The following is a 12,711-nucleotide window of genomic DNA, read 5'->3' on the forward strand; positions in this document are numbered from 1 at the left end:
AACTCATCATGCGATACTCGAAGAAGGAAAGGTGAGAATCGAGATTCTTAAGGACGAGATCGAAGAGAATCGAGCTTGAATCGCGAACTGGATTTATGATTTTGGGAATTTAGGGTTTATACCAATCAGAGGAGAAAACGCCGTCGTTTCATTTTGATTCATTTAACTCAGATTCAAAGAGAATAAAAGAAACTGTGTTCGTAAATCTATTGCAAAGTCCACTAGCTCAGTGGCAAAACCCCCTACCATTAAACCCGAGTACACGAGTTCGACCCGTTGGAAACCCATATTTTTTAATAACAAACCTATATAAACGACGTCGTTTGTCTTTAATCAGACAAAGAGATGAAACGACGTCGTATACTTTAACACCCAAAATTAACATCCTCTAATTTATCTGTTAACTCGGTTAACAGTGTGTTAATCTGGTCAGTCAATCGTAAGTTTCTTAATAAACTAAAAAAGTCAATAAAAGTTCACGGTTTTATTGGCTAGCCCATATGTCCAGGTTTTGTTTGGAAATTTCCGCAAAGTTCAGTGTTTTTTGGCCGAATTCTCTTTTGAATACGGTAAAATAATTCTGATTTGATAAAATTGTGCACGACTAACTAGAAACTGATAAAGAACTGTTTGTTGGGTTTGTTTGCTGGGTTTGTTTGCATTAATTATATTTACTGAATTTTGTTTGCATGATTTGGATGGTCATGTAATATATTAACTCACATGCTTATGCTCTATAATGAATATTACACAAGCATTAATCTATAATTGTTTATTGGATTGGTTATATTATATCCAGTGGCGGATCTAGAAAATAAATATAGTGGGGCAAAATATGAACTACAATTAAATAAAATAAAATAATAATATCTTAAAAAAAATCCAGCATATAAAAAACAACTCTACGTTCATTCATGATTTGGAATTTTTTAATCACTTTTTAATTTGAAATCGAGTCAAATAACTCTTTTTCAATAAAACAAACCATGCAATCACTTAGAAACTGATCTCCAATTTGGTTACGTGCAGCTGTCTTCACTAGTTTTATTGCTGAAAAACATCTTTCAACACTTGCGGTGGCAACCGGCAAAATTAGAACTAGCTTTAAAAATTTGTAAACCAAGGGATGTGCTAGATGCTTTTGAGTTTTCACCATCAAACATGAAAAATCTCCAAGATTTTCTACACTCTTAAACCTTTCGTCTCTACGTATATTGTCGATGTAGATATCAAGTTGTTGCTCTAGAGATAAAAGCTCACCATAGCTAAAATCATCTGGATATAACTTAGCTAATCGCACCGGCTTATCTTTGTCAAACCCATGGAATGAATCAATCGGGCTTAAAGCAGCCATATAGATAAGTAGATCAGTGGTTACCTCCGTAAAACGATCCTTGAACTCTTGAATCTGAAAATCTAGAACCGTGCAAAAGCAGTTGACCTTATAATGATGCATATTGCTTATGTTGGTTCTCTTTCTTGGATTCCTAAGATCAACAAAATCTTCTTCCATGATAAGCATCTCAACATTATGTTTCTTACAGAAAGAAGCAACTTTAGCCATAAGCGAATCCCAGCCATCATCTCTAAGCTTCTGCAACTCTCGTTTAGTGGATTCTACCAGTGACATAACATTCAAAATATCTTGATCTTTATGTTGCAAAGTCAATGAAAAATTCGCAGTGAGCCCCAAAATGTGTAACATAAGATGCAAATAGAACACACAATCAAATGTGTGAAAGTATTTGAGAAGACCACATGCTTGAAGTTTCTGTAAGTCTTCCCAACCCTCTTCTTGGATATACTCAAGAACTTTAATGGTAGTAAAAAAAAATTCTTCCAACCTCAACAATGTTTTGTGATGAGTACCCCAACAAGTAGTTGCAGGTCTTGATAAAGAACGTTCTTGATTTTGTCATGTCCCAGTCTTAACATCACCTCTCTTGATTCCTTTTTCCAATTCTTCACGTTGAATTTCTCGAAACATATCTTGTCGTTTACAAGAAGCCCCAACAACATTCGACAATGTAGAAATCATATCAAAAAAATCAGCAATGTCAAAGTGCTTTTTTGCAACAGCCACCACAACTAGCTGAAGCTGATGAGCAAAACAGTGAACATAATATGCTGAACTGCTTTCTCTAGGAGCCAATGATCTCAACCCATTAAATTCACCCCTCATATTACTAGTTCCATCATAACCTTGCCCTCACACATTTGTAATGCTCATCCCATATCTAGCAAACAATTCATCTATAGCAGACTTCAGAGTTAATGAAGATGTTTCTTTTACATGAACAACTCCAATAAACTGTTCTTTGATTGCTCCACCTTTATCAACAAACCGAAAAACAACACCCATCTGCTCTTTATGAGAAAATCAGCAGACTCATCAACCAGCAAACCAAACACACCATGATCGATTTCTTCTAAAATAGCTCGTCGTACTTCTTCTGCAAAGGAATGGACAATGTCTTTTTGAATCTTGGAAGAAATCATCTGGTTATTTCCTAGAGCATTTTTAAGAATAACCTTACTTATAGCCTTATTCTGTTCTCCTGTGTATTTCAAAAGCTCCAAAAAATTTCCTTTGTTCGCATCCTCTTCTTTCTCACCATGGCCACGAAAAGGTAATCCTTGTCGTAACAAGAATCTTGAAGCATCAATCGAAGCATTTAAGCGAATACGATACTCATTTTTCGCCTTATCATCTTGCTTAAACAGAGCATGTACTATAGATTGATGTTGATTCATCAAATCCTCACATTTCTGAGCAGCAATAATGTGACAACTGCTGGGTGGTTTACCCATATGAGTAAGCAATCTCTCTGGCTTTTTTCAATTGTTAAATCCTTCTTTCACAAATGCATCACTTCCACCTTGCATTCGTACTTCATCTTTAAATAAGTAGCAATATAAGCAAAATGCACTTTCTTTAGATATGCTATACTCTAGCCAACTACCATATTGATCAAACCAAGCTGGATTGAATCTTATTGTTCCACTTCCTTTTGATATTTGTTTAAAGTTATGACCATAAGGTTGACATGGACCCTTAGTTAGATATCTACGTCTAACCTCGTCTCTTTGATTTGCAGGATAATCCATTATGTCTTTCCTTTCACCAGGGTCAAATGGCAAATCATCGATATCGGTATCAAGTACTGGAGGAGATTTTCTTTTGTCTTTCCTTTCACTGGATTTAGGTGACAAATCATCGACATTAGTTTCAGGTGCTGAAGTAGATATTTTTTTGTAGTATTTTTCCATTGACGTTTTCGGGAAAAAAAAAGATGTGTTAAACAACACAATCGAAAGATATGAAATTTAAAAATCCACTTTGACAATGTTGACCGAGAATTTTATAGTACTTTATCATCATCATCACATCAGACTCAGGGAAATCAAACCAAGTCAGCTACTGTACTTTTAAAATTATTCAAGGGCACAGTTTAAAAAAAAAAGTCAGTGGAATTGTAGAAAAGTTTAGATATAATTATAAGAGGTAGCTTTTCTTTACATGATTAGAATAAATAAACTATCAACTATGAAACATTAATAAAAAAACAAATACAAATTAACAAATAAAAAAAATTACCACTCGTCGAACTTCGAAGACGACGACGAACACACACGAGAAAGCTATTTGATTAGGGTTTTTAATTTGTAAATTATTTATGTAACTTTAGTATAATTATGTCAATTTGGTAAAAAATAAATATGTTTTTAAAATGGGCTTTGGATTACTTGATTGAATAGGCTGTGGCCTGTGGGGGCAAAAAAAAAATTCACCATGGTTATAATTTTTTTTAACCAAAGAAAATTAATAATTTTTTTTTGTAAGGGCAGCTGCCCCCTTCTTAGCCTACGTAGGTTCGCCCTTGATTATATCGGATTTGGAACTATTTTTATGCCTAATATTGATCCCATGTTTCATGAGCAAAATTCTGAATATCTTAGATTAATACATGTTGCTTGTAAAAGTTCAAATTTGCATGGAAGTCCTAACTTGATGAGAAACAAAAGCGTTCCCAAATACCTCGATGTCATATCTCCGAGCTCCGTTACTGAGATAAGTATTCCTTAATTGCTATAGTTTATATCAGTACATAGTCAAATAAAATTTCGGTTTGCATGAACGATAGGTGTAAATTTATTCACTAATATGATTGATTGATGGAAAACCTTTTTAAGTCGCATAATATAAAAAAAAATCTAAGATATGACGTGTAGTATCGAAAATATTTGAAGCTCTAGAGCAGATACATGTATGCATATGAAAACAAAACTTATATTTTCCTAATTCTCATAGATCAAAAAGATCTAAGATATAACACATGACCTTAAGTTGTATGTTGTTGATTTTTAATTGAGATTCAATTCGAGATTGACAAAAATGTAGTGTTTTTATCTCGAGGTGAAGAATTAGAGAATCTCACATCGTGGAACATTCAGAAGTATGTTCACACTGGAAGAATCATTTTTATAGAATAAAACAAGGGATTTTACTAAGTAAGGAAGTAGTTGGTTGACAAAAAAAAAACAAGGGATTTTACATCTAACTCATATTGAGAGAATAAGTAAAGGGAAATGTTGAGTACCTTCAATCATAAGTATTACCCAAGGCACTATCGTATTGTACTACACAATGATTAGAAAATGGAGATAAATGTAATAGTAAACCAGAAGTTTACTGAAAGTGTAATGTTTGGCAAACCGGTTATGCCATCTCGGTTTAGTAATGATACGAAAGATAATTATATGGACATTCGTTGAAGAACCAGAAGATTCTTACGAATGATCTCCTATTTGTTGCTTGCTTGCAAGGCAATATAAGAATACTGTTTTCACCAGTCAATTATATTTTAAATCTATCTATACAAAGAGATGTTTGTGGGCTTGATCACCCACTGGTGGACTGATCATCCACCATATGCTGATATTTAATGCATCGACAAGAAGGTCGTATGTATTCTTGTCATAGATCTGCATCCTGATGTTTGCGAGACTAATTGGTAATATTGGTGAATCACAAGCCTTTGATGATTATTTTATGCATGTGAGGATACATGATGAACATCTTGTAGCTAAAGTTCATATATAAGATGCAGCAACATTGATTCGCATAATGCCAAAGAGTAATTAAGAACTCTCCCCATCGAACTGGTTTTGGGTCAGGAACCAATGATCCCCATCTAGAAAATTTGGATACGTTGTTTGCTCCACCACAACCGCTAAAAGATGGGACCTCAAAGGAGGTTATGAATATGTTGGATATGATCTTCATTGATGATAAAATCTAAGATTTATTTTAAGACTCATAGTTAGTCTATCCAACATTAGGGGGAGAAAATAAACAGTTGGAGAATGAATGAAATGAAGTGAATTATCATTGATCCTCGGACTAAAGATCGAGAATAAAAGTCAAAAATGAATGTATAGAAATAATTATATTATAAAGATTAGCATATGAGTTGCCAGACTCATTTACTGACATTGAGAAAGTGATTAAGTCACAATTACCAGCTGTAAATGCTCCAATTAAGATGGATGTCCCATAAGGACAATATCCTACTGCTAATGAGTCTAAAGATCGCATGAAGCGTGATAGACCTATTGGTTCTAAATATAATAATCCTCGAAAAAGGGAGCATGAATGAAAAAGGCAGGAATCGAGGAATGAAATATTAAGGATCTCGAGAAGAGATAGAAAACATGACAAGAGAGAAATTCAGGTACCTGAGAATAAAGAAAGCTCAAATAGCTATGTCATGTCTGAAACAATATGGAACCAATTTCAAATCGACGTCGTCAATATTTATGCATGCAATGTAGCAGTTGATGAGAATGAGGATCATGAACCATCTATTGAAAAGTGTACACAAAGAAATGATTGGCCAAGATGGAAATAAGCAATAGATCCAGGATTAAATCTCTTGGAAAGAGAGAGAGAGAGTATTTGGACAAGTAGTCCATACACCTAATTACACCAGTGGCACATAAATAGGTCATTATGTGAAAGAATGAATGAGATGATGAAAAGTTATGAGAAGCAAAAGAGTAGTTGCACAAGACTTCTCATAAAGACCTGAAATTGCTATAAGAAACACATCATGTGGTGGAAACATCAATTTTCAAGTTTCTTTAGTCTGGCAACAAAGAAAAGAATTGAGAGCCACTCGAACAATGAAATATATGTGAAATATCCAAAAGAATATAAACGGTAAGAAGCAGTAAACCCCATAAAGACTTGGGCTGCGAGAAACAATAAGTGCTAGTTCTCGAGAACACTACTGGACAAAATATGCACAAATTACTACAATTTATGCGAATAACAGTTATTGCTGCATTTGCTCGTAGCAATATTCACCTGAATTATGCAGGGGCCAAGATTCACATAAATTATGCACTAATCAGATATGATAACAAGAATTGCAAAAATAACTAATTCACAGATGCACGAATTTTGCACGAGGTCTTATATGTAGAAAGCTCAAATTTCTTACACATATATTGAGCATATAAAGAAAATTATTATTGGTCATGAGTACCATAATATTGGGAAATTTACTGATCTCTTTCATGATTGAAAGATGTGATTTTGTATGACAAGAAGGATAGTCATAATTGTAAATTTTACGAGAAGCAAAAGGATAACTCATATGCATAAGTATGCATAATGTGAAAAGGTTTAGAAGATTGTCTATAAGAGAAAATTTGGAAATGGAGTCCGAATAGACCAAGATATGACCTTTTGTGTGAAAGAAATGTTATGGACAAGAAGTCCAATGGTCTAAGAGATTATCTGACAATCAAACGAGTTGATTTATTGAGAATATGTGTATATCCATTCCTAAAAGAATGGTATGTATGATGATAATAAATCTCCCAAAGATGATGCTTCCAGGGGGAGCATACGATGATGCGTGTGGTTGTACTCTTTTTCCTTATCATTGGTTTTGTCCCACTGGGTTTTTCATGTCAAGGTTTTAACGAGGCAACAAATAACACACTAATGATAGACACCTAAAGAGGAATGTCATCAATCTTCCAAAGTATTTTTCGAGATTTAAGAAGCAGGAGAAAATGAAATAGATCAATCATACTTGAAGAAGAATCAATGTATGAACACATTCTATTCTTGAGACAGAATCGAAGGTTAAAAGTTTTCCAATCAAAGGACACCTTCTAGACGGAATTAAAATATGAAATTGGTGTCCAGAGAAAGATCTTTGAGTATATTTTCATCTCCAACTCGAATCAAGTTATTCTAGATGATAGAACTCGAGATATGGCTATTTTCATGGGATATGTACAAGCTTTCTCAGAACACCTAATTTCGACTGATATCCCAAAGATCGCTCGATATTCCAATCTTACCAGACCTAGACCGGCGCCTAAAGTTAAACATGGATGTTAGCTTCGATTTACAAGTGGTTTGAAGTCATTTTGTTCTACGGTCATCAAGATATTCAAGTTTCAGTGAAGAGTGTCAAATCTGCCAAGAGAAGTAAACCGGTCTAAGCCAAAGACGAAGGAGTTAATTCATCAAATTGGATTGTGTCCTATCAGATATCTCAAGTTATGTTCTCATTAGGGGGAGTAGATGCGCGCTGCACTCTTTTTTCCTTCACCACTGTTTTTTCCATTGGGTTTTCCTGGTAAAGTTTTTAATGAGACAGCATCTAATGCGCTTTAGAAAATATTTTGTATGATGGACATTCAAGAGGAAGTGTTATAAGCTATTATGTGGATGTCCATATAGGTTCATGTTCTAGACTGTTCTAATTCCTATATATATGTATGTTGTCTATGGAATAATAATATGAACAACTAATTATTTTTTTCTCTTGTTTCACAACACTATTTTAATTTATTCCAAATGATAAAATAAATAATAAGATATTTGGATATATTCCAAATACTTATCTGCATCATTTTTTCAAACTGTCTCATAAATGTAGTTTTCTTGTTTTATAGGCACTTCAACTTTTGGACATAATTGCTTATCAACGCCTTAGTCAAGTCCTTTCAAAAGCACCCGACGACAATCTTGATGTTTGTTTTTTGTTTGTTTACCGTTATAGGTTAGATGCACATGTTGGTAATGTCAACTATCTTGCTTTCTCCCTACCAAACCAGGAAATGTGTTTTGTCACTTGTGGAGACGACAAGAAAATAAAGGTTTGAATCGTGGAATATGTTTTAGAGCTGGATAATGGGTGCATCTTGCTTATTACTTTTTATGCAAAATATTGAAATTCCCACTTGCGGTCTAATTAACGAGAGACATGTCTCAACAAGCCCGTTAAACTTAACCATCAAGGAAAAGTGTTCATCAAGGAAAAGTGTATATAAACTTCCTCTTGTCAGGGCCAAGAGAGATCTTTCTTAACATTTAAAGTTTTATACTGCTTGAAAATGTCTTAAAGTTTTATACTGTTTTGAATACCAGGAGAGCGTCACCTCTTACAAAGAGGGATGATGGTCATATGATTATCTTCTTTGAGAAGGATGGTGCAGAGAAGGATCTCTCTTGACCCTGACAAAAGGAAGTTTGTATACACTTTTTCCATGTTGGTTAAAGTTTAACTTGCTGGTTTGAGTCAAGCTTTTGAAATTCCAGAATATGAAACAATAGGATGCTTAAGCTTGTGATTGTAATAACACTCAGTGGTTGATTGAGCATTTTAAACATTGGCATAAACCCCGTAGAAACAACAAGAGAACTCACCTTAGCTCCAAAGTTGCTTAGCATTAAATCAATTTTGGTGTTTCCAGACATGCCATCTGAAGTTACTCTCACGATGTAGCTTTGGTCCACGGCATTACCGTACCAGAGGTGGTGGAGCTGGCATGGTAGAAAGCACTGCAGCATGTAATCTTTTATTACCGGAGGAGGTTCCAGAGACCAGACACACACTATCTTGAGTGGGCTCCAAAAAAAGCAGCAGAATATGAAGCTGAATTTGCAGGTTAACCATAGGAGTCTTCATCGCTGGAATATTTTTCAAGTATTGCACAACCCCTTCGGCCAACATAAAGAGAGAAGCAGCTGAAAAGATGCTCCGTTCATAAAGATGCAACAGATCTTCCAAGTAAGAATGGTAACCCATCATCAATAAGGATGTCAAAGAAAGGAGAACAAGGGAGAGGCGACTGTCAGATATATATGAGCAGTTAGTTAGAGGCCATGACTGAGCAACAGATCTCCGAAACTGTAATGCTCCGACCGCCCACGGCTAATGGGCCATTTACACCCATTCTCTGCCCGTGGGTCCTTTCCTGTCCGACGGGCAGTGCATTAATTTTTTCAAGGCCCGAATGTCTTGTTTACTGACCCTGCAATCACCACCCAAAATTTTTAGTGTTTTGGCCTCATTCGCATAATATCGCAAATCGCTTCCCGATAGGTCACTCATCCTTTCACTAATTCAGCTTAAGCACATTTAACTCTGGAGTTCTAAACAGATGTGTGCTAGATAAGGTAAGCGCACTTTGGTGACATAGGTAGCAAAATCAATTTTATTAAACTTTTTCACATATACCAGAAATTGAGATGTTACCATTAGTGTCAATTTGTCCTGTGGGAGAGTTGTTAAAGGGTGAAATCTTAGGTTCGAGAAACGCTAACCGCACCAATAACCTACCTGGAGAGAACTTAGGGTTTACAGTGAAGGGTTGAGATCGGTGCCCTGCAGGGTCAGTTTGAGTCCCACGTGACGGATTGTACGAAAACGCTCTTCATCGGTAGTGACAAGTACAAAGATTTTGAGAAGAGTCATGATGTCGGCGAGCTTGGGCTCCACCGGCGCAGGAAGATGGAGGTGAAAGCTTTGCCTCCATAATCGCGTTTGAGAGGAGCGACTATAGGACCCTTGACTATAAATATTTACGGAAAAATTTACTCTGTAGGACACATTTCGACTTTATAATTACACTTGAAGACATTTTCCCCATGCCACACACTTTTCATATATGATTTATCTTTCCTAACCTCAACTAAACTCCAACTAGTCATTCAGTATTGTCAACACATTCATACAAAAATAAAAAAAATCTAATCTATTAAAATTGAAGTACAAAAAAAAAACAACCATTGGTTTTCCACAAAAATTACATACATATGCCACTAGAATTAGATTAAACCACAGCCATTTTAACTAAACCTGTTTAAACCTGCTAGGTTGCCCAGATGATAACGGTGTTCGTCGAGCTCTCTTTAGCTATAAAGCTGGCCTATGTATTCTCTCTCTCTCTCTCTCTCTCTCTCTCTCTCTCTCTCTCTCTCTCTGTATTGCTCTCTGTTTTTGTCTCTGAAGTCGCAAAGTTGATTTTTTTGTATGTGATTTGGGGTTTTGAAGATGATCCCTCTGGTTGAATCTCTCATCTCACTTCGAAGGAGACTCTTTGTGAGGTAAGAGTATGTGTTGTATACGTGGAGTTACACTCTTTCATTGCACGAGTGATCATAAAGGTTTCTTCTTTACAGGCTATGAGTAAATACGGCAAAGTTAAGAGCTTGTGGTTGGTCAGACACATTGGTAAAGGCTTTGCAATTGCTCTGTAACTGTGTCGATTATACATTATAGGGCTGGGCACTATTACTCGATACTCGCCTTGTACTCGTTATTTGACCCGTACTCGCCTTGTACTCGTTATTTGACCCGTACTCGCCTTGACTTTTCAAGTACTTGACGTTATCAAGGCAAGTATTAAGTCGACAAATTTTATTACTCGCAAGTACAAAGCAAGTACCAAGTATCATTTTATTTTTAAGTATTTGCCTTGTTACTTGTTACTTATTACCCGTTTTATAAAATACTTGGTACTTGTAACATAATACTTGGTACTTGTAACATAACACTTGTTACTTATTATCCGTTTCATGTGATTTTTGGATGTTAAAGTTTGGGATGTGACAATGTATGTTTTTTTATGTGAAATATGTATGTTCATTTAGATTATTTGAATGTAATTAACATACAAATACTTGATTTGGCAAGTAACAAGGCAAGTCAAGTAACTTGCAAGTAATAATTTTTTTTGCAAGTACTTGATAAAACAAATACTCGTTTCAAGCAAGTCAAGTACAAATTAATTGGACAAGCCAAATCAAATAGCAAATAGTTCAAAATCGGCAAGTACTTGTTCTGTGCCCGGCCCTAATACATTATGTATTAAACTAATGAGTGGCGGCGGAAACAACGTCGTAAACAGAGTATTCTACCAGACCTCGCATCATCCCATTCAAGCCGGAAGTATTGACGGAACCAACGTTGCGGCATATGATAACGGCGTCCATCGAGCTCTCCTCTGTTACAGCACCGGTCTATGTAAATTCTCACTCTGTTCTTCTTTCAAAGTTTATCGCTTTGTTTCTGAATCTACAAAGCTCATTGATTTGTATGTGTTTCGAAAGATGATCCCTTTGGCGATTTGAAAGCCGCCGGAGATCCTTATTGTACCTCTCATCTTACTACAGAGGATACTCGTCATAAGGTAAAGTGTCTGTTGTGTTCGTGCCGTAAGTTAACACTTTTAAGTGATCATGTGTGTTTCTTCTTTACAGGCCATGAGTAAATATGGCAAAGTTAAGAGCTTGTGCTTGATCAGACACATTGGTAAGGTTTGGTTCTTTCAAGATATTTTCTTAGCATAATTGTTTGATCTCAACACTATGTTTTTTTTTCCTTTCTATAGTGACGGGTGCCTCACGAGGATATGCTTTTGTGGAGTATGAGACTGAGAAGGAGATGCGTCGTACTTACAAGGTACTACGGTGATGCTAACTTTTTTTTTTTTGTTCTTTAGAGCTGTTTGAAATGTATATTTTCTGTTTCAACAGTGGAGTTTATTTGCCGGAAAGGAATGTTCTTTTGTGGTGATTTTTTACAGGATGCTCATCATTCATTTATTGATGGTCGAGAGACTAATGTTGATTATAATAGGCAGCAATTGATGCATGGATGGAGGATACCAAGAAGATGAGGTGAGTGCCATTCATTCTCTTACTCTCCCTTAGGATTTAGATCTTCATCATCCCTTAGATTAATCTTCCTTCTTCTTCTCTAAAAAGGAGGTGGACTTAGTGGTAGGAAAACATCTGGACAACTTAGTTTTGGAGGACGAGAAAGACCTTTCTGTGTTCCCTTGTACGGTTTTTCTTTGCTATCCTCCTGTTAGCATGTTCCAAACAACTATAACCAACAGACTATAGTTGTTATATATGAACCTTCAAAACCATGTTTAACTGTGCATTCTGTTTTTTTTTTATAATACTAGACGGCCGATACCTCATGAAGATTTGAAAAGCTTGGGATCCAGCTTCCACTAGAGGGAAGATACTTATCACGTACTCAGGTCTACTACCATTTCATTTCTTTATCTTGATTAATATTTTATCTATGTTTTGTTCTGATACATATCCGGTATTTAGTTCATGTTTTGTGTGCTAGAAGTGGCATATGATTGACGTGTTGTTCAATGCGTCTCAGAGAAATAATTTATTGGTCTATCCTGAAAGATTTTAAATTTTTATTTCAATATTTTCAAACCAATACAATCCTGAATGATTTATATCAAAAACTCATTCAAAAAAAAAATATATATATATATATATATTCAAAATTTAATTTTTACTAACATATTTTCCAATAACTATTATAAAAATCTTTTCAATATATATAAGATACGATTAATTATATGATA

General features: G+C 35.3%; 1 protein-coding gene and 1 pseudogene across 1 annotated transcript; one reads left to right on the top strand and one right to left on the bottom strand.

Moving 5' to 3' along the window:
- Window positions 1–2,209: 2,209 nt before the first annotated feature.
- Window positions 2,210–2,811, bottom strand: LOC106326689. Its single transcript, XM_013764602.1, has 2 exons — window positions 2,538–2,811; window positions 2,210–2,367 (listed from the first exon to the last, which is right to left on the bottom strand). Exons 1-2 carry the CDS (start codon window positions 2,809–2,811, stop codon window positions 2,210–2,212), a joined length of 432 nt encoding a protein of 143 aa, XP_013620056.1.
- An 8,377-nt stretch (window positions 2,812–11,188) lies between these two features.
- Window positions 11,189–12,393, top strand: LOC106323870 (annotated as a pseudogene).
- Window positions 12,394–12,711: the final 318 nt, after the last annotated feature.

The sequence above is a fragment of the Brassica oleracea genome, chromosome C2, assembly GCF_000695525.1.
Source record: "Brassica oleracea var. oleracea cultivar TO1000 chromosome C2, BOL, whole genome shotgun sequence".
Classification (NCBI taxonomy): domain Eukaryota; kingdom Viridiplantae; phylum Streptophyta; class Magnoliopsida; order Brassicales; family Brassicaceae; genus Brassica; species Brassica oleracea.